At 46.2% G+C, this 22,908-nt stretch overlaps 1 protein-coding gene across 4 annotated transcripts in view; it reads right to left on the bottom strand.

Moving 5' to 3' along the window:
- LOC102685418 (protein-tyrosine sulfotransferase 1) overlaps positions 1–20,183 on the bottom strand; it is a 42,915-nt gene extending 22,732 nt beyond the window's left edge. Inside the window, exons 1-2 of one of the 4 annotated variants that reach the window (XM_015367471.2) lie at positions 19,878–20,183; positions 4,338–5,323 (exon numbers count right to left, since the gene is read on the bottom strand). In XM_015367471.2, the coding sequence (XP_015222957.2) occupies positions 4,338–5,176 (839 nt within the window). In that variant the 5' untranslated portion in view covers positions 5,177–5,323; positions 19,878–20,183. The other 3 variants (XM_015367473.2, XM_069184427.1, XM_015367472.2) reach the window with 3 other exon arrangements.
- Between the last annotated feature and the right edge of the window lie 2,725 nt (positions 20,184–22,908).

A 22,908-nucleotide genomic window follows, 5' to 3' on the forward strand; every position in this document is an offset into this window, starting at 1 on the left:
GGGAACCACATCAGTCTTGCTCTGCAGAGCACAATCGCTTCTTGCACAGAGCAACCTCATTACCTCCAGTCCTTCTCTCCTTTCTGGTTCTGCAGTATTATTTCCATAGGTTGCTGCTGGGTAACTGTGACTGCTTGGGCGCAGTTCTTCTGCCCCACTACAGTGAATCACGAATGTCAAAAACCAAAAGGCATCAATCCAGTACTGATAACTGCAGTGTATGCAAATCCGCACAGACAGACAGGCGAGCACACATCCACAGTATGCGTTACCCACTCAATCTGTAACACAAACCACAGCTCTTGCACTAGTTACAAAAGCACAGGAAAGCTGTACTCCCGGTATCATGCATAGAGGGCAACTTTTTTTAAATGCAGAAAACAGCAAAAGCACTTTAGTCTCTAATACATAGGGGCTGGCAGCTCCTCTTCACCAAACCGTCCAAGGGTCTGAGCAGACCTCAACGAAATAAATGACTAAAAAGTAAAAGGAAGACTTCTATGCAATGCACATGGAAAATATTTAACACTTAAAAAAACAAATCTGGAAATCTCACACAAACATCCTCTTTGTTTAGAAAAAATGCCAGCACAGCGCAGGAAACTGCGTTCTCCTGCACTGCAGCTGCACTACAAGCGTCCGTAAACAAATGAGTTTTTAAAATCGTTTAAACCCGACGTGTACCGAAGCTCGAGCAGCGCCTCACCGCTGGCCGACTGTGGGCCATGCTCGCAGCCAGAGCAGACCGCTCCAGCGGGGGGCGGAGAGGAAGGAATCAATGATCCTCCGGACACTTCTGTCGTGTTGAAAGAAAAAGAATCGCAGCCAATTAATGAAGAAGGCTGGAGCTGGCATCCCACCGGCAGTTTCTCGTTACAGCGAAACTCTCGGAGGACGGATTCCCGACACTTTATCTACCCGCTTTTTTACTGTGTGGTGGTCAATGTTTACACTGCCGATGATTATCTCCCAACACAAATGCTAATGAATCTCTCCACCCTGTCTGTTTGGTAACTGGACACAGGACGGCTCCGGTCACTATTACCAGGGTGAATGGGACTGACTGGTCAGTGGGGAAAAAAACCGCCTGAATCTTGGCTTGGTCTATTGACACGTCCGCAAGACCTGTACAGGCTTATAGAGCTTGACCTATATATGCGGCCATGGAAAATGGATTTTCTCCTGCACAGTACTGCTAATGAAGTGATCTGGAAAAAAAAAAAATCGATTCTGCTCTGCATCGCATGCTCCACCTCCATGGTAGGGGGTCTTCACGGAGAAGTTTGTCATTTTCGGCCATGCTCTCGTGTGGATCTGTCACGCCTGCACACTGCCCGAGAAAAGGGTTTTAAAAAGCATTTCCTTGCAATTTCCACGCATGCCAAAAAAAAAAGAGACCTAGATCATACTTGAGCTGAACAACAGTAATTGCTGGGAAGACTGAGATGTGATATTTACTTTCAACATCAATAATGAAGAAAAAATGAATCAGAGAGCACACACTGTAACCCAATCCACCCAGGACAAGAAAAAGGGAGGTGTGGGATTTTGCAGAGAACACCAAAACTTAATTTTCTAATAGCCCACAAACTGGTAATGAGAAGGAGATTCCAGAAAGCCCAGTGACCCAGCAGCTGAACAGCACAGCAGGAGAGACCCAGACCTTTCTGTCTAGGTCCTGTCTAAATGAACAGACAACTCTATTAACTGAACAGGCTGCGATGGTTTCACCGGCCATCCTGCTGAACCACTGTGCCTACATTTCCTGTGTAATCAAATCCACGTACTAGTTAGGTCCCTAATTGGATGGGCTCCGATTGCCTTGGCAAAGAACAAAATCGAATTTTAAGACAGACATTCCTCATATTGTGAAATGAAGGAGTTCAGATAGGATAGCATGTCAGAAAGCCTCAAGTGGACAATGAGGACAAGCAAACCGATCGATCAATCGGCAACAGCACTAGAATCTTCCTCAACCACTGCTGCTCGAGCGAATCCAGCCTCTAGAAATAAAAACAATATTTTAGGAAATGAGCACTGCTTGTTCTTTTCCGTCACGTGCAGGCTCACATGACAGATACCACCCACCTGGGACCCCTTCCACACCATCTTCAAGGTTTATCCCTTTGAATGTTGACAAAAAAAAATATATATAAAAAGCATCTTAAATACAGCCCTTCACAGGCTGAGGAGAGAATATTTCACAGCAGAAGACTCACAGAGGTGCCACATAGCTCCTTTCAGACATGATGGCACAGTTCTGGAGGAAAAACCCGGGTTCAGGTTAAATTGGCTTGGACTGCATGATGTTTACAAAAACGGTATTTCAGAGATTTCTACTCTCGCCAGGTGAGGTCAAACCCTACAACAGGGCAGAATCTCCCTCAAGACAAAACCTCTCTCTTGTTTTTCACTGAACCTCAACGCGGTTTTGAGGGAAAACCTGCCCTTGGGCCATGAGCTGGAGGAAACCCAAAGGGCAAGAAAGTTAACGTGCAGGAAGAAAAAAAAATGCCAAGCCTGCCCAACAGCGACATTCGAAGAGTTAAAAATGGCGACTTGTGGACTTTAAAAAAAAAAGAGCAGTATTGAGGTATGAAAAATGTAGTTTTCCTTCTCCGAATTGCAGACATCTCCTAATTTAAAAGCTGAAAACATTAACATGCCTGTCTGAGGAGGCAGCAGCAGTCAAAGGTCACACAGCTCTGACTCACACATGGCTACAGTTTTAGTCGCGTCAACACGGATAGGCCTGGGAGGCATGACGCGCGATCAAACAGCTTTCCACGTCAACAACAATGTCTTCAAGCGCTAGATTGATCTTTTTAAACTTGATGCAGGCGTCACCAATTACATCTTAAACAACATTCATTGCACCGAACATTCTCAATCTTGCGTTGCGTGCAGGATGTCCGTTTTAAAATGAAGCCTGTCTGTGAAAGTGTCGCGCTCGAAATGCACATCTTTAAAAACAATCATATTTTAGAATTCAAGTAACAAAAAACCAAGAAGGATTCAAAATGACGGGGGTGAACCCGACAAAAGCCTGATGCCCGTGACAGATGTGCAGAGCTCCAGCTGTTCAGAGCCTCCAGGGGGCTCTGCCCTTTTCTCTTCCACCTCAGCTGGCAGTTGCCAACACTCCTCCAAATTGTCAGCATCACCTCAATAATTTAAAATGTATTCCAGGTCTCAAGCCGCACGTGACTTAACCCTTTTTTGCCATGCCTACCAAAGGCTGAGAACCTATGATGCGAGTAAAGTTGTAGATTACAAATGATTTTGGTCAATTTAGCAAATGTAAGAGGCATGTAGTCTTGCAGTTTTTTGTTTAATCTGATCTCTTAGTTGCACAGCTGGCCTAATTATTAAATGCAATACTTCTAACCCTGAAGAGGTGTTTTACCAGTTTTTAGTAATCAGCAGTACAATTTCTTTTTTGGAGATGAAGTAACTAGGCTAATTGCTTAACCGATTGCTCAGGTTAGATGACGGCAGATGCCCTCAGGTCTTGAGCTTAAGACGCCTGCTTCGGCATCACCTTCTGCAACAGAAACGGTTATTCACACCTTTGATACTTGAGTGGCACAACTGATAAGGGTGCTCCCTCTGAGTGCAGGTTAGATTTCGTGTCCCTGGTTCGAGCCCTTGGTGACCATTTGGGATTCTTCAAGTCTAAGCACACCACTGGCTCAATGCTGCTGGAGTGGGCGGGGCCAGACTGATGTCACCTGCTCCTCCTCCAATCAGCAATGAACCTCCTGTGCATCACTGCGGAGCCTGTCTGCATTTCTTCTGCACATGGAACAAGGGTCATTGCTGTGAGGCGACTCTCGTGATTACAAATTCAGTGAAGAAAAAAGATCTTGTGTGACTTTAGTGGAGGACATAAGTTATAAAAACACAGAAACAGTTCTGTAGAGAGTAAAGTAGTAAAGTAGAGGGTTAATGTTCTTATCATACAGAGAGCACATGGGAGACCTGACTGTCTCTGCTCAGTACCCTCTCAGAAAAAGCAGACTTCAAGCCCTTGGTGGTCTCATTACTCCTTACTGCACAATGTACAGCTCCCCTACATCTACATACACACCTCTCCCCCACACTGCGTGTCAGAAAAAGACAGTGGAAAAGCTGTCTTCTAGCGAAAGTAACAGCTTCAGATATAGCACTTTGCTTCAGCCAAGGAGAAAATGGCATAAACACCATATGGATCGTTAGAAACATCCATCGCTTAAATAACTCCTACAGTGGTGATGCCTGCCAATCCTGAAAAATTCTAAAAAGCAGGATTCTACTTTCTTACCCCAAACCCGTGTAGGGCACCCACCACCACTTACTTCGAGAGCGAGACACCTCCCGCCTTCCCAATCAGGTCCTCGTGGTGCAGGACCGCTTCGTTCCAGGGAATGTCGAGGAATTTCAGCAGCTTCCTCATCCACTTCTCGGGATGCAGGACGAGCTGCTCGTAATGCACCGGAAGGCACTTGTCGGCCGCCTCCTGGCACTGGGCGTACATGGTCTCAATGGCCCGGTTCCACTTGGTCAGGCAGTCCCGGTAGCTGCCCAGGTCGAACCCGGCGATGGTGACCTTGCGGGAGATCATGGAGTGGACCGAGGCCCGGCCGTCGCGGATCATCAGGATGAACTTGGCGTGGGGGAAGATCTTGGCCAGGTAAGTCAAGGACTTCAGGGCGAAGGGGTCCTTATTGCACAGGTAGGCGGCCGGCTCCCCGTGCTTCACGATGATCTCCAGCAGGAAGGCCTGCATGGCCGAATCCAGCACCTCGTCGGTCACCCCAGCCTCGTCCAGCCTCATCTTCTCCCGCCCCGAGCGGCTCCACATCTGCTTCATGGCCAGGATGCGCGGGATGACCCGGGTCTCCTCCCCGCAGCGGACGTCCGGGTGGGCGTCCAACATGGCCCGCATGAGCGTGGTGCCGCTGCGGGGCACGCCCCCGATGAAGATGAGGGGCATGTCCTTGTTGTAGGCGAAGGCGCTGGAGTTGCGGCCCGGGCTGGTCCGCAGGGTGGCCCCCGAGCCGCCCGGGGCCCCCGGCTGGCCCTGCTCCTCTATCCGGTGGTGGCACTCCATGGCATGGCGGCCCAGGTAGAAGACCGTGATGGAGCTGATAACCAGGCAGGCCAGCAGCAGGTTCTGTTTCAGCTTCCCGATCATCTCGGGGTGGGGGGGTGCGGGAGGGCGTGGATCCCTCAGAGGAGTGGGTCCCTCCCTTCGAGGTTCAGGGGCTGCCCCCAGAGATGAACGTGGACAGACCGTCTTCCACCGTGCAAAGCCTCAGCCACATGCCCAGCTCCATGGGTTCTGTAAAACAATGCAGGATAATTCAAAGTGTATATATAGTATACTGGGTTTAATTTTGCAAGACTGAGCCACACTTTTCCTACATCTTCCTCTTACTTCAACACATCTATTAATCTCCATCCCCGTGCTATTAATGTCGGCAACTGGCTGGTTAGAGATGTGCTCTTACGGAATAAAATACAACCTTAAAGAGCATTAGTGTGCCTCTCTAAAAGCTAAATACACTCGGAGAAGGGCTTAATGTACTTAACATAATAAGAAAAGGGAAAACAAATTATGCTGACCCGATACATTTTTTTTAAAAAAATCCTCAAGCCTAAGTAAACAAGAGATAGGCTAATAACACGAGCCTGTTCCGAGAGCACAAGGCGTCATTAATTCACCCCTGAGAGAGCCTTTTAGAATGGAGCAGCAAGTCTGAAAATGGAAACTGGGGGAAAAAAACAAATTAAAAAAAAAACTCCACCTAGTTGAATTTCTTGGTCCCGAATTCCAAACAGCTTACTTTCTCGCAGTGTTTTCCAGCGCCAATTTTTGGTCTAGTAAGACTACACAGGCTCCTCTCTGCAGCACGAACAAGACGCGTCGGACTCCTACAGAACTTTGACTTCCTCCCAGAAGGCACAAAAACGCTAAACGCAGCGATGAACAAAAACTAACACCCTGGTGTGTATCCAGCAGCACATTACACAACAGAAACTAAAAAAAAAAAAATTTTGCAAGATCTTTAGGGCTGCCTGAACAGACAGCGGTAACGCAGCCGTGCAAGAGAAGCTACATTCAAAAGAAAGCACCGTCTCGGGTGACGCCCCCGTTTTCTTTCACTCCTGCCAGTGTTATTTTATCACACTGCAGGTGGCAGGAGGTGGAGGGGTTGTTATTGATATGCCTGTGGGACAGTGCTTTTGTCCACCCAAATCCTTGAATAAAACAGGCTCACACTGTAACGAACATTATCCTTCATTGAAATGTATTTGCCACACCAGGATTTTTTTTTATTTTCTTTATTACAAGACAATGATGACCTAGTACACCAATCCCCCACCAGCACCATGCTGGAGATGGAGGGCAGGAACTGAGGGAAAAAGTCCCTCCAGTGACCCCTCCCAGCCCAGCAGGCTAGCCATTGCCTGCTGCTGCCTTTATAGAGGGGGTCTCCTGTGAAGCTTCATATGCAAAGGGATTCCCCTCAGGGCTTTGTTAGATCGGAAAGTTAAAAAAACAAAGTTGCCACATGCATCGTTTTATCACGAATCCAATTAATGCATTTTTTGGTACAATACAAGGCCTTCATCAGACAGCCATACTTAAGTTTAACTGAACAAATCAAGGTGCCGAGATTTTTTTTCTTTTATAGCATTGGATGCATCACGAAAAACAAAAAAAAAAGGAGCAGAACCAGGAAAAAATTGGATATTTTTGTCTGCTCCAGAAAAAGCAGAATATCATGTCATTCTGATGGGTATTTTTAGGGATATGGCATCACACCCTTCACGTTCCCAGCATGGAATCCAGTTGGACAGCCCGAGTTCAGGAACTCAGCACTGACAGCAAAATGGTTAAAAGAATAAGAAGGGGATTATTGTTAGGATGGTTGATTATTAGCTGCCCTGAAACTGAGGGGGCACACAAGCAGGAGAGGGGCACATCGTCTGCATCCGCACACATTCCTGGTTTTCAATTGAGCGCGAGACCACCTGGGTTTCGCGGAGAGGCTACTGGAGTGGAAATCCGAGCTTGATTGCAAAAGCAGACCTGGCTCACTGTCATGGGAGAAACGGACGAGGAGCCACGTCACTCTCCTCGAGATCAACCGGCTCCTTTCTCCAGGAGCTAGTTTTCCTAAGCGTTTGTGCGTGCACGCGCGGAAAGAGGAACAAAATAAATCCGCTGGAATGCGATGTCATTGGCCATGCACACTTGGCATCAAGACCCATGAAGCGTCAGAGGAGGATGTTTTAAACTCTGCCAACTGCAAGAGGGGATGTTCCCCTCATTAGCTTAGCACTCACTTTTTAAAAAACGGGACTGCTTGGAATAAGACCATTAAAGGTGATGATCCCTACGAGGAGCTATAAACCTTCCCCATCAGGCTGCTGAATGTTTTCTGGAGCCCACCACCCTCCTGTCCTGGTCCCACCAGGGTCATAGGGGGGCCCACAGTCTATCCCAGCAAGCAATGGGTGCAAGCCAGGATACACCCCGAAAAGTCCACAATGGGGCACAAATGGACACGGACACACCAGGGACAATTTTCCTAGAAGCCAATTATCCTACCAGTATGTCTCTGCATTGCAGAAGGAAACGGGAGCACCCAAAGGAAATCCATGCAAACTCCACACAGAAACCACCCCAGGAATCGAACCCAGGACCCCGGCACGGTCAGGCCGCAATGCTATCGACTGCACTGCCACCCAACCCTCATGCGCCTTTGCAGCCCACAAGATCAACCCCTGGCAAGTTGGCAGGCCTCCGCACAGGGCAACAACACCACTTTCTGAAAGAAAAAAAAACAGAGCCTGCTGAATGAAGGCCATGAGCACACGCCTGCAGCTGCAGTCACTTCCTGCGGTTCAGGGCTACCCTGTCAGTCAGCGACCAGTGTTTAGCATCAGGGAGCTAAGAACTGGTTTCACACCTGGCTGCCACCTCACTGGCAAGCACAGTTTGAGAGCTAATGTGCGCTAACAACTGGCCGTAAAACAGCACCCAGGCTGGGGAAGAGCACAGGGACTGAATGCTGCCCAACAAGGCCAGGGTTAAGGTTTAAGCCTGTGGAGTGATCACTGCTGGATCTCGGTACCATAAGTGCACTGTGGAGGGGGAAATAGGACAGTATGAAGAGCAAGAACTCTTCATTTGAAATAAAATCAAGTAAGAACATTGTGTAAACTTAAAGACGTTGCTCAAAAAATGGAATGCAAGACTATAAGTTTATTAATCATAAAATGTGTGTGCATATGAAAGATAAACCGACATACAGAACAGGCACTCAGCTCAGCAACCAGGTGCCTGCAAAATACCTGAAAGCCTTTAAGCACATAAGAAAGAGCTGGAGTGGGCGCTAACGAGCAGTAGGCTCACTGGTGCGCCCCCTCCTTCAAACACCGACATTCCAGCTCCGATTCCCCCCCCCAATCCGTTCAAGCCTCTTCCGCAAGCCGGGTTTAATGGTCACGCACACACCTCGAGAACCAGGATCGGGTCAAACCCCTGCCGCGCCCCATGGAAAAGAACCGAGCCGTCCGGCGACACGTCCCAGTTTCTCACCGAGCGAGATCAAAAGGACCGTCTCCCACCCCGGACAGAACTCGTGTTCCAAGCTTAACCAAGGTTTCGGGTTACAGCCCGAGCGGTCGCAAATAAAGACCGCGTTTGTATTAAATTAATAGAGCTTTTTCGATCATATTACAGCCATCCTGCGCTGCGTTTCTCTCATTGACCCGTTTGGAATTTCCCCACCAAGGCCAAGACTGAAACCAAACTACTACGGCACTTAATGAAAAGGCACACTTGAGAGCGGACCCGCGGACAGCAACGGGAGGGGGTGGGGGGTACGAGGAGCCGATGGAAAATTACGGGATCTGCAGGCGAAGGCTTTGGAAAAGCTAAGCGGAGTTGAAAAATAAATTGTAAAAAAAATATATATATTTTTCCACTGCAGCTGAGAGCAGTTTCGCTCTCTAGGTGTACAGAGAGCATTACGTTTTTGTTATATAAATGGTCAGCGAGCGCTATCACACAGTCTAAGCTGTGTATAGTTTTTGTTTCTTTACAAAGGGGTTAAATCTTAGTTTAACTAAAGTTCCAATCTGGAACCGATTCAAGTCTGATTTATGCGCCCGATTTATTCCTCGCAGTAGTGGCATAAACTTGAGTTATGCCAGTCACATATTGAAAGGTGACAAATAAGAAGAGGCCATTCTGCCCCTCTAGCCTGTTTGGTAATTAGCAGTTAATTGACCCTGGAGAATCTCATACAGCCATTTCTTGGAAGAGCCAGGGCTTCGCCTCCGGCAACATGGCTGGGTAGCTCGTTCCATACCCCCACAACTCTTTGTACAAAGATATGCCTCCTGTTACAGGTTTTCAATGCACATACAGTGCCTTGCGAAAGTATTCGGCCCCCTTGAACTTTTCAACCTTTTGCCACATTTCAGGCTTCAAACATAAAGATATAAATTTTTTATTTTATGTGAAGAATCACCAAGAAGTGGGACACAATTGTGAAGTGGAACGAAATCTATTGGATTTTTGAAACTTTTTTAACTAATAAAAAAATGAAAAGTGGGGCGTGCAAAATTATTCGGCCCCTTTACTTTCAGTGCAGCAAACTCACTCCAGAAGTTCAGCGAGGATCTCTGAATGATCCAATGTTGTCCTAAATGACTGATGGTGATAAATAGAATCCACCTGTGTGTAATCAAGTCTCTGTATAAATGCACCTGCTCTGTGATAGTCTTAAGGTTCTGTTGAAAGCGCAGAGAGCATCATGAAGACCAAGGAACACACCAGGCAGGTCTGTAATACTGTTGTGGAGAAGTTTAAAGCCGGATTTGGATACAAAAAGATTTCCCAAGCTTCAAACATCCCAAGGAGCACTGTGCAAGCGATCATCTTGAAATGGAAGGAGTTTCAGACCACTGCAAATCTACCAAGACCTGGCCGTCCCTCTAAACTTTCAGCTCAGACAAGGAGAAGACTGATCAGAGATGCAGCCAAGAGGCCCATGATCACTCTGGATGAACTGCAGAGAACTACAGCTGAGGTGGGAGAGTCTGTCCATAGGACAGCAATCAGTCTTACACTGCACAAATCTGGCCTTTATGGAAGAGTGGCAAGAAGAAAGCCATTTCTCAAAGATATCCATAAAAAGTCTCGTCTAAAGTTTGCCACAAGCCACCTGGGAGACACCCCAAACATGTGGAAGAAGGTGCTCTGGTCAGATGAAACCAAAATCGAACTTTTTGGCCACAATGCAAAACGATATGTTTGGCGTAAAAGCAACACAGCTCATCACCCTCAACACACCATCCCCACTGTCAAACATGGTGGTGGCAGCATCATGGTTTGGGCCTGCTTTTCTTCAGCAGGGACAGGGAAGATGGTTAAAATTGAGGGGAAGATGGATGCAGCCAAATACAGGACCATTCTGGATGAAAACCTGTTGGAGTCTGCAAAAGACCTGAAACTGGGACGGAGATTTATCTTCCAACAAGACAATGATCCCAAACATACAGCAAAATCTACAAAGGAATGGTTCACAAATAAACGTATCCAGGTGTTTGAATGGCCAAGTCAAAGTCCAGACCTGAATCCAATCGAGAATCTGTGGAAAGAGCTGAAAACTGCTGTTCACAAACGCTCTCCATCCAACCTCACTGAGCTCGAGCTGTTTTGCAAGGAAGAATGGGCAAGAATTTCAGTCTCTCGATGTGCAAAACTGATAGAGACATACCCCAAGCGACTTGCAGCTGTAATCGCAGCAAAAGGTGGCTCTACAAAGTATTAACGCAAGGGGGCCGAATAATTTTGCACGCCCCACTTTTCATTTTTTTATTAGTTAAAAAAGTTTCAAAAATCCAATAGATTTCGTTCCACTTCACAATTGTGTCCCACTTGTTGGTGATTCTTCACATAAAATAAAAAATTTATATCTTTATGTTTGAAGCCTGAAATGTGGCAAAAGGTTGAAAAGTTCAAGGGGGCCGAATACTTTCGCAAGGCACTGTAGTTTCTGCTCGTGTCCTTCTATTTCAATTGATATCTCACACTAATATACTGAAGATCACTGCAAAAAAATAAATGAAGAAACTGACAATAATGATTGGGAGGCACTGCTCCCTGGTTGAGCACTGTTAGAACAGATGAAATTTAGCAAAGTGATGCACATACATGTATTCGTCAACACGCCTCACATGCCTGAGCCAGGGAAGTCCGAGCAAAAAAAAAAAATGCAGAAGATCAAGCTTAAATTACAAACCCAACCACACAACCCTTAAACTTAAGAAACGCAAGTCCGGCAACAGGATTGTCAGCACCAAAGTGTGGAAAATTATCTTGAGTCAAAGCTCCTTGAGGTCAAGAAGCACAGCAGGTCGTTCCAGGTCATAGCAATTCCGATGCGGAAAACACATACCATCCTTTTCTACAGTGTCGCTGGGGAAGGATGAGAAAAGAGCATCCATTAATTCATACCTCCTAAACTGTGCAACCTCCTGCGGTTTCAAGGAGTTTGTACAGATGGGTGCTTTTCGATTTCTATTCCTTTTTAAAACCCGATTGGATGAAAATAGCTTTTTTATTCTTGCAATGACTCACAGCCGCGTTTCAGAAAACAACCTTCGGCTAAACCACAGACAAACCCCGTCTGAAAGACCACAATCAATAAAGAATCCTTATTACATCTTAAGGAAATCTTAAGTAAGCTAGACGCCGACAGCCTACAGGTGTTTATAGTACAGTTCAGGCATTGTCTGCAGTCTCCAGGGCGAAGCTGCAGATAGCCGCAGTGCAAAGGCGAGATTCTTCAAAAAGCGAAGATGTGTTTGCACGTCTCGCCCAGGGACAGACAACATTTTATTACTAAAAGGATAATGAATTTTTTTTTAGAAAAGCATTACAGATGTCAGCTTTAATGGGGTTGCTAAACTGTTCTCTACAGTGCTCTGTGCATGATGGTCATTTCCTGGGTCCTCGTGCGAATGTCCTGCCGCAGAGCAGACCGCCACTGACCCACAGCTCCAGCGATGTTCGACATATAGGAGGCTGATGAATCATTGACACTATTTAACATGACGCAGCACCGGCCTCCTCGGAGCATTCTCCCACACTCTCAACCCACCCGGAAAAGTGACAACGAAGAACTCTCACCCATCACAAGCTATGTGCTCACTTTCACAAATATCTCAATCACTGCGCCACATGCGTGTCAGGGCAGCCCCAAGAACCACTGAACTGGAGGGGAGGTATGAGGAACCATTTTTTTTAGAAACTATTTCCAAACGCTCCTGGCTGCGCAAATCAGGCCACCCGGTTTGTGTTGCTGCAAACTGCGTTTTCCCCTGAAGGCAGGAGCAGATTTGAAGAAATAAAAGGAAGGCAACCGTAGATGACGTCACGATGCCCAGATAAAGCTTCTATTAAAAAAACACAGACACACACACACACACACACACACACACACACACACAAGCTGCAGCAAGAAGAATGAGCCCAGGTCTAATTCTGACTGAAGTGTTAATTCATCTCACTCCTCTGCCAAGCCATAATTAATTTAATTTGGCTCCTCTTAGATCCTTATCTGGTTTGACGAGCAATTCTACCTATTAAACCCAACTTTGGATAATCAGGAGGATCACAGAATTGGTTTTTCCTTCCTGAAGTTTAGGCAGGGTGCCTCTCTCAAGGGCTCTGAAGTGGAGATGCTGAGGCTCCAAATGAGAAAGGGAAAAAAAAAAAAGGACATTAGAGAGCAGAGGGATGCCATTTTTGAAACTCCTGCGCATGATGAAACCCACCAGAAATGTGCTGAAAAAAAAATTATGCCTTAAGACAGAAGCAGCGCCAATACTAACATTTATGAGCCCTGGTTACTTTTTAATTATTTTTTTTTATATGGGGAAAGCTTTTCTACTTCAAAAAAAAAACAACCAAACACCACTGGTTTAAAAACATTTCTTCCACGGAATTCTGAAAACTGGAAGAAGGACGTCTCAACCTCTCTCACTCCTCCCTAGGGAGCAGGTTCTGTATTTACGTATCCAGTGCTGTGCTTCTGTAATTCTCATATTTTAAAAGAAAAAACAGAACAGTCAAAGAATGCAAAAATCAGAACAGACCTAAGCTGATGCTGAAGGTCAACGTCGCTCAATTACTCCTGCTGTATAAAAATGCTTTTGAATTATTCTCCAGTAGCTTCCCAGCTGAGTTCCACGCTGTTCTCTGGAACCCATGAGGAAAACACTCTACCCCTCACGATTAAACAAAGGAGGAAAAAACGCAAACTGTGCGACTTTTTACCTCGTGCACAGAAATGGCTTTTCGAAACCTGTCTCCCCCCCCCAGACAGCACGGGACAAACTCAAATGTTATGACAGTAAGAACCCTCCTATCCAAACAAGAACACAATAATAAACTTGTGTTCATTTGTTCCAACACAGGATGAAGCTGAATAAACATTCCTAGGAGATGCATCAAAGAAAGCCACTTAATCAGCTCCAGACAGATTGATAAATTCCTAGCCCCTTGTCGTCACTTTAACCCCCCCGACGGATTAATTTTAGAGTCCCTGCCCAACACACGCAAATCGGCTCATTTCCATACAGTTCACTGCTTCCCAAACAAATTCATTTAGCCCGTATAACTCCGAAGGAGATCAGCCCCCTTAAGAGACTACAGCGAAGGGTAGGTCTTCTAGTGGAACATGCCTGCCTGATTTATAGCACAGCACACAGACCGAAGCATCACGGCTGAACACCATCATGTGCAAAGCCAATCCAGGAATTAACCAACTCAAAGCAAATTTACGAGGGCTCCTGTGTGTGCATTTTGTGGGTATACCATCCAAAGTAATGCACTTCATTTTACATATACATCCATAGACTGTTTTAACTTCTTGAATTTACATTGGGTTTTACACACAGAATTCCAGCTCGCCAAGCTCTCCTGCCAACATACTTTTTGAATCGTGGACCCTGATCACAGACAGAGCGAAGGCCCAGCCTCAGCTGCTCCCAATTAAAGTTTGTTTTTGTTTAATATTCCCCTGTAACAGACTGCTGCATTACAATGGAATGTCATCTTCCAGCTCCTTGGTTTCCAAGCTGGGGCATCTGTGCATATGGGGACTCCCTGAATCCAGGTGTGTACCCCGCGCCGGCGTCCCCCTCACTGCCAAGCAACACCAGATCAGAGTCCAGCCTTTGACAAACAGTGTCGTCATCTAAAGTGAACTGCAGCCCAGAACATCCCTCCTAAAAAAGAAAATCAATACTTAACTGTCAGCGTGCCTCTGAGCTCAATCAGTTCAGCAGAACGGTTCAGTGCTCTTCTGTGCCAGAATTGTGGCTGCCATGTGTTTTATCCTCAACAACCCCTCCCCCATTTTCACGATAATACAATCGCCATCCAAACTTAAATCAGACCAGCATTTCTGGATTGTCAACGTTATTCAAATCGGCTGCCTTCAGCCCACACTCAGTTTGATCACATTCATATTTTGGGTTTTCGAAAGTATTTCTGACAGTGGCATTCAAAGCCAAGGGGTTTTCAATTACGAAGGGGAAAGGGAAAAAAAACACCTCTCAGGCTGAGCGGCTGCAGAGAACAGATGCCAAAGCATTTTCTACCACGCGAAGAAGAGGCATCAAATCAAAAACTCATTTTGCACCAGAAACCGTCACCCTGCCCAGCCCGTCTTGGGGACGGAACACCTGCTTGCTTTTCAAAACGAGAACAGAATAACTCAGTGTGAAGGGGAATAGAAGGTTGGGTGGATTCCCAGAGTTCTTCTGAAGCTTTATTCCGAGGTTTGCTTCAGTTCTTGATAAGAAAAGCACTGCCTAAGAGCCACACCAAGCACCGAACGCATCCCAGCCAGACTTGCGTCGCTAGAAGTCCTAGTGACGGCGATGACCCATTCAGACACCGACACAAAACGAGCAGAGCTCCACCTGCCTCATTTCCACTGCGGTGAAGCAACAAAAGCAGACCTGCGCTTATCTTGGAGATGGCTACCGCTGCGCAGACCTGCAGGCCCAGCAATTTCTCAGGGGATGTGCATCCCATCACTCCTCCAAGACACGATACACCCCGATACACGATATTCCCCTTCAGCAAACACCTACCTCAATATACTGCACCACTGTTTTTATCAACGCCAACAGAAGAATAAAATGCTCCTGCATGATCAAGACTCCACTCACACTAATTCAGAATTTGGTCATAACTGAATCAGCCATTTTCCCCGTTTTTAAATTTTTGCAGAGCCTGAAAGAAACGGCTCCAGTTTCCTCCAGGTCTTCCACACTACCCAGTGCCTCCGGAAACCCGTTTCCCCATGATCTGTAGGACATGGACTCCAATGGCTCATCCCCACCCCTTGGCTTGAGTTGGTGCAGGGAGGGGAGCCCTCTTCACAGAGCCCAGACATCACTTCCTGCACACTCTTTCACTTCCCTTATAAGAACTGGGGTGACCATACTGGAGGGCTCCATCACAATGCAATTATGATCTTCACTGCTTGAAATCATACTCTCAACTGAGACATTTTCACCAGGTCTGCAGTGGTTTTAAAAAAGACCCATCAGAAGAGCCAGACTCCTGTCTTTCAGGAGCTGAGCTGGCTATCCTGTATGCCAAATCTCCACTTCCTGTCCTGCTCCCGAATGCTGGATTGACGTGTCAAACTGGACACTGTACATGAACACAGCAATGCCCAGGAATGCAGCCATTCTCACTTTGCAACAAAGTCTTTTTTGTTTCTTGCAAAAGAACTCAGCAGTGTGAAATTCAACTCCTTCCATTAGGTCTGATAATCAAAAAACCAACGGTACACTAAAAGCAACTTTAAGGGAGATAAATGGTTTGACACAGTCATCAAAATTTGCTCGAAAGCTCATTTTGAACCCTGCGGACTTGGGAGTCTTTCCCAGTCAGACCTCTTCAGTAAATACAATCACAGGCCCGGCTTCTTCTATCTCATTTGTTTGAGTAACAGGGCTCAGGAAGGCTAAGAGCTAACCTGCTGATGAGACGAAATTACCGAAAAGGCAACTTAATAGTGACTACTCATAAGCACACTTACTGGAAATTCGGCCAGACTCACTGGGGTACAAGGCAGTTTCTGATGTTAAATGACGGCAATCTATAACATCAGAAGCACTTCAAAACAAGGTCAATGTAAATCAGCATTATGGAACCAGCATCCACCAAGAGCAAAAACAACACACATAAGTGATAAAAAGAAAGAGACTCAAAGTCAACTCAGCTGACACTGGTACCACAGAGCATAGGCAAACAGGGAAGCTGCAACATCCACACAACTTGATACCCTGTAACCGAGGAACTGCTCAGAGAAAGTGCACGATAGGGGTACACAAGGGACTGGACACCTGGTTTCCAGGTTACCCCTGCCGACGATGCTTCGCAGGCACGTGCACACCTTTGACAAGACTACAAAACTGTCTTGTACCCCAGCGACGCTGGAGAGCAACCCGGCAGGGCTTATAAATATTTCAGCTTAGAGTCTCATGTTCAACTCTCGGAACTTGCGAGACGGAGTCTAGCATCTTGCATCTATAGTAAATGACCGGGATCACATGATTCTTTTTCTGACCACATTAGGAAGGATTAACTTTCACAATTCGAGTATCGAGCACCCAGACACACCACAATTCCCCAAGAGTATTTAAATGCTAGCAGCCTTAAAGACGGTCTTGAAGAAGATGTTGCTGCCATAGTCACAATAGTTGCTTCCTATCTTAAATAATACTTTTATTTTACAAACACCTGCTGCATCATTTCCTAGTGGATGAGCTTAGAGATGTGGCATTTCACATGACAAGACATTTTCTACCGATGCGTTTGGTTCCTGTCCAAGGTGTGTGCCTTTACTTTTTCCCCCCTCCTCTAACACAGCGATGTGGGTGGTGACTGAGTGTTTCCGGTAAATTTAGTCTGTGTGACTCATCTGAGCACACCAGCAGCGATTTTTTTTAACACACATTAAAAAGTGACCTCCCCATGTATCAACATGGATCACAAAGAGAAATATTAACCCTGTGGGGAACGTGAACATGCTTATATCACGTTACTGACCATCAGTACATTCAAGCCAACACTAAATTTCCCATTACTTTGCCTAAGAAAGGTAAATAGACATTTATTGAAGAAATCTACTGGAGACAAAATTAATTGCATCAGGGGAGGTTTCTGTTGAGCTAACAGACCGGTCAGTAAGTGCACTGTCCACTACCAGCACCCAGAGGACAGTGACGCCCTCACAGCAGGGCTGACATCCAATTACTGAGTGTTGCAGAAAAAGCACCTCGTGGAAACAGTGCAGCTGATGCTTATGTCAACCCTTTTGAGAAGAATGAGGTGCAAGTAAAGACACACCCCACAATCTCTGATCCATCAATCTCCACCCGAAATGCAACACAATGCCAGCCTGGGGGCAGCTCCTTTGTGTCCCGAGCAAGGCAGGGCAGTCGAGACACCAACTTACAGGCAAGAAAATCCGGTCACCATCACCGCCAGAGGACATGGAAGACAGACGACAGAACCCTGCTCCCCTAGTGTTACCATCGAACATCCAAGAGGCAGAAGGCAGCAAACTAAATGAGACTATGACTATAACCAACACACAATCTCTCTCTTCAAGGACTAACACTCCCAGCATCCCCAGAACCATTTTGAATAAAAACCATTCAACCGTTTCTTCTCATTGGAGTTCTTGGGGGAGCCAGGGCCTATCCCAGAAAGCAATGGGTGTAAGGCAGGGTACACCCTGGATGGGACGCCAGTCCATCACAGGACACACACTCAGTCACACAAGGACTGGTTTTCCCCAGTAGCCAATTATGCTAATAGCTTGCATTTGGGCAGAGACGAAACCGGAGCACATCGAGGAGACCCACGTTTACATGGGGAGAACATGCAAACTCCACACGGATAGCAGCTGAGGTACAGAATTGACCCCAGGGCCACAGTGCTGTGAGGCAGCAGTACTAGCCACTGTCACTGTGCAGCCTCAAACTGAAACACTTCGGGGGGGGAAGAAAAATACAAAAATTCTTCCTAGATGGAGATTTAAGGACCAAAAAGGAGAGGATTCTGGGAAAAGCCAGACGGATGGTAACCATCAGCTGAACAGCTCAAGTCACCGACAGCCTCAGACTGGGAACACTGCGATCAGAGCCACGGTCACTGAGCCTCTCCACTGAGTCTTATAACGGCCTCACCCAGACAGCAGTGACTTTTTTTAAACCGATCTCCTTCAATAAACATTCCTGTATTCCTATATTCCCCATACACTGTCGAGACCATTGGGAGTTGCAATATTCTTGGGCTAAAATCTGTAAAGGTATTTTGTCTTACAGTAATCAAGCTATTCGTACAAGAGCTGAGCTGCTCTGTGCACTTAAGATCACCACTGATTAAGACAAATGGCACTAGATCTTGATATCCTGCATGATGTAAGAGTCAACACCACACAAAAGCGACCTAGCAAACTTCAGTGTCTACAGGTTCAGTAGACCGCTACACCTCAAAGCGCATATTTGTACTTCTTTTCAAATGTCATAAACGTGTCATCTTCCCATCCTGAACAACAGGACGCACAGCCCAAATGTCAACAGGACAGTCCCACATCGCAAACATCAATGCCTGAATTCAACAATTTGGTTTCTAGACTAGTCGAGACGATAAGTCCGCAATCACACCTCGCTTGGTGATCTATACGGTTGGCTCCAACTCTGCGCGTTACCACTAATCGTCTTCTGCGACACCTTGGTTTTGAAAACTGAGGGAGTTGACACACACATAAACAAACATGAGTTAATATAAAATTTCAAAGAGCCTCCAAAACTCAAAGCTGACCGATGAAATACCCAGCGTAAACGCAGAAACATGAAATCGTTATTTACAAAAAAAACAGTAGCGCACATCTGAAGCAAAGACTAAACCAGGCAGAAAATTAACGATAAAACGGTTTTAAAGAACTTTAAGCACGTGTGGCTATTTGACGGCGCAGACAAAATCGATATTCGGCTGCAACTACAGTACAGCTATGACTAGGAATGGCTCCATTTCGATGGAATTTAAATATGAAAATACGTATCCAAACTTATTTTGCAAGGGAAAAAAACCCAAATGATATGAATATCACAGTTACAAATACGCTACATTTCCATAAATGCAAAGACGCGTCATATCAGCTCGGTACCTTTTGATTCTCGACTTCCAATTCAGGGTTTGTTGGCACACAAAATGCGATAATACCACTCTGCGTCGGTTGTGAAGCTACAAACCGAGAATTAGTCATCAATAACCATGATTGACTTCATATCACAGTTTAGAACAAGCATTTCTTCGTAGGAGATAATATTAGCTTGAAACCGATTTAATATCCAAAATGACAAAGCCTTCTTCAGTTTACGAATCGACTGACCTCAGTAGCCTACCTCCGGAAAAGCCAGTGTAGGATTTATGTAACTACACTATCAACCGAAAAGGCATGGATTTGTTAGAGCTAACAAGCCCAAAATACAAATTAAAAACCCCCAACACGTTTATTTTCCAGTGGAAGAGTAAATAAACAACCAGGGAATTGAAAACACGCGAATTCCGAGCGCCGCAACAGAGTAGCCCGCAAAAAAGAAATTAAAGCAAGCTCTCTTAACTAATGCAAGGAATGAACAGTCTCGGTAACTCGCCTCTCCGGGTGATACCTCCCCAGTAAAGTCCTGCAGTACTTCCACGATAATACTGAACGATCGGCGCCTTTTCTGGCACTAGTAAAAAAAAATCTAACTTGCAAAACATCACGTACCAAGCAGAGCTGATCCACAGTCCAACGCAGACGGGTTACACTAGCGCTAGGCTAAGTTAAGAGGGCTGTGCGGCGATTCCCCATGCATTCCTCCCTCTCCAATTTTTTTTTTCCCCTGTGGGGTCCAGCCTTTGGTGCTTTCCGCCGCTTAAATTCAGCGCACACGTCTGTCGACTCCGCTCCCCCGACTCCACTCGCCGAGAACGCGTCACCCTGCGCTCGCCGGAGCCCCGCAGTTTAGACGGCGAGAGCTTCCTTCCGATTGGCGGAGCGGCGGGGAAAACACGGAAAAATGGGCCTGTCTCCGGCTCCCAGCAATCAATTGGATCGGAATAGCGTGGAGCAATCAGGGGGTGTCGCCGTCTTAAAGGGTCCTCGCTACCCGGTCCCCCGAGTTAGTATCAAAGGCACATGAAAAGACGTTTAACATTTATGAATATGAATGAAGGTAACAGCCGTGCTCACGTTCTGCAAGCAGATGTTTCAGAAACAGCTCAGCTACCCATTCAAGTTGAGTAAAGGTGGCTCGTGATTTTCTTTTAGCAGTTCCTACCACGGATATTCTGGGAAGGAAGAAAAATGTATTTGCATTTAGGACTAGTCATTTCAGCCATAAAACAAATTACGGCTGGATTAAACAAGGTGGAAATGTTTTCTGGGATAAACTTCCTTTTATGCTATTACGTGTATTTTTTGCAGCGGTGCACGCATAACAACAACACCTACTACTACAATAATAATATCAACACGTGCGTCGAAACAGGATTTTAAAGCGCTGACTTTCTTAGGCTGAGAGATCATGCTACAGTCCTGGAGGACGAGAACAGAAAAGCTCTCCCCTGATCTCCTGGGATTTGCATGTGTAGGTGTGGAGGCCGTTCACCTGCACGCGTGTTACCATGAAAGTCTGCTATGGTCAATCATCTCGGGACCTCTTTACGACGACTGTACCAAGAATACACCTTGTACCATTGCACCAGTACTGTTGCAAGTTTGCAAGGACTGTGCCCAGAATATTCCCTGGTATCCACCTTACCGTGTTTCACCACACCCCTTGCTTTGCAACATTCTTCTCAGATTTGACTGAGGCGTTCCGCTGTTATCTTTTATAAGGGTGGTAAGGCCAAAAGATTTCCTGGATCGATAATCTTATTGTTTCCTGACTGCAGGACCGCCTCTATTATGTCGTCTGTACCTTTCCGAAGTTTCGAAAGCTTTCATTCTGTTAGCAAATGATAATCGCTCCCTGCTCTTCAATCTGGGAGTCAGGCCAGCTAATCTTCTTGAAGGCCCTGGTAGACGTTTTTCTCGTGGTGAGACCTGAACTGTTTGAGGTATGTCAGGAATGGCCTAACTATTGTAAAGAACCACTTCATCAGGGAATTCTGCTTGTTTCTTAATTGATTAATAGATGTGACTGGATTCTAAAATCTGTCCGGCTCGGGCATTGTTCATAGACAGACCTTTTCTCCTGCCAGGGGAGCTCCTCTCAGTAGTATCTTGCCAAATGACCATGTTCATTTTGCATTGAAAAAAAAACAAGCAGAAAAGGAACAAGAGGTGGTTGTTGGACCGACTGCAACTGAGACCTGCAGCCAGGCTGTTCTCCAGGAGCCAAGGTCACTGACGTTAATGAAAGAGGAGAAGGCTCCCAGCCCAGTGGATGTTGTTTGTGTCGGGCACAAACAACGCTGGCATGAGCAGCACGCCGTCATGAACAAAGACCTTGAACAGAAGCTGAAAGGCCGATGCAAATCACTGGTTTCCTCAGGGGTCCCTTGCTCTACCTTGCAAAGGAAAGCAACTGCAAACACCAATCCCAGAATGCAAGGCAGAACGCCTGGCCAAGGGCAGGCCGCTCTCTGCCTCTGGAGCACCTTGGGTAGCGAGGGCTCTGTGTGCAGATGTGGAGAACTGTGCAACTGCATGAGAAGCAGTCCCATCACCTTGCAGGCGAGGATATCTAGAGACAATTCTAGTAGACATTTTAACTTGGAAAGGAATACCAGTGCATAAACTGCAGGGGACGTGCACAATGAGAAAAGACAATAGGAGGACTCCCACTACCCAGAAAAAACAGAACTTCAGAGGATCCCACTAGCTTAGTGCTTGCACCTCAATTCCAGGGGCAACCTGTAAGAAACAGAAGTTATCCCACACCCAAGAAGAGCAAGCAGATACATTAAACCCGCCTTCAAGTAATGTTCTGCACTGACAGCCTTAAAGAACAGTATAACATCACTTTATTAACCCTTTACAATTTCTTGCATTAGGAATTTGTCTTTTCGCATACCCCAGCTTGCTCTCCATGAGACACACAGACAGGGAGAGAGCCTGGGGTCAGAGCGCAGGGTCTGCCATTGTACAGTGCCCCCTGGGGTTTAAGGGCCTTGCTCAGGGGCCCAACGGAGTAGGATTCCTCTGCCGGCTGCAGGATTTGAACCAGAAACCTTCCAGCTACAGATCCTGAGCCACAGAGCCACTGCTCCGCCCTCTGAGTCTTTTAACAAAGGAGTGTATGAAGGCATCTGATCCATGTGTTATGAATCCTTGGTGTCAATGAGCTGGACCTTTTCAGAACCAACAGTGAAACACAAACCAGGGGACACAAGTGGAAACTCCAGGGACAGGAGTTAAAAACTGAGAACAGGAGGTGCTTTTCTTTTTACAGAAAGGACTGAGGTACAAAGCTCCTCAGTTCTGTTGTTGAAGCTGGAACCTTGGCCTCTTTCATGAAAACGCTGGACGAGACCCTTGGATCAAGTTAGCTACTAGCAGCCAAATAAGCTACAAAGAAAAAAAACAGTCAAGTGGACAGTATCATTAGTAGTTCTTGAGCAGTGTTAAAAAACCACATCCTCATTCCATTAGTAATCTGCATCAATGACACCTCACTCTGGAGAAGTTATTCTCAATGACAGATCCCAGCTGCTCACTCTACTAATTATACAGCATACTGACTTTTTGCTAACAGTTGATTCTGCAAAGTGGTTAGGACTCACGCTGGGATGGTATTGCTTAATAAACAAGT

The sequence above is a fragment of the Lepisosteus oculatus genome, chromosome 26 (assembly GCF_040954835.1).
Source record: "Lepisosteus oculatus isolate fLepOcu1 chromosome 26, fLepOcu1.hap2, whole genome shotgun sequence".
NCBI classification, from domain to species: Eukaryota; Metazoa; Chordata; class Actinopteri; order Semionotiformes; family Lepisosteidae; genus Lepisosteus; species Lepisosteus oculatus.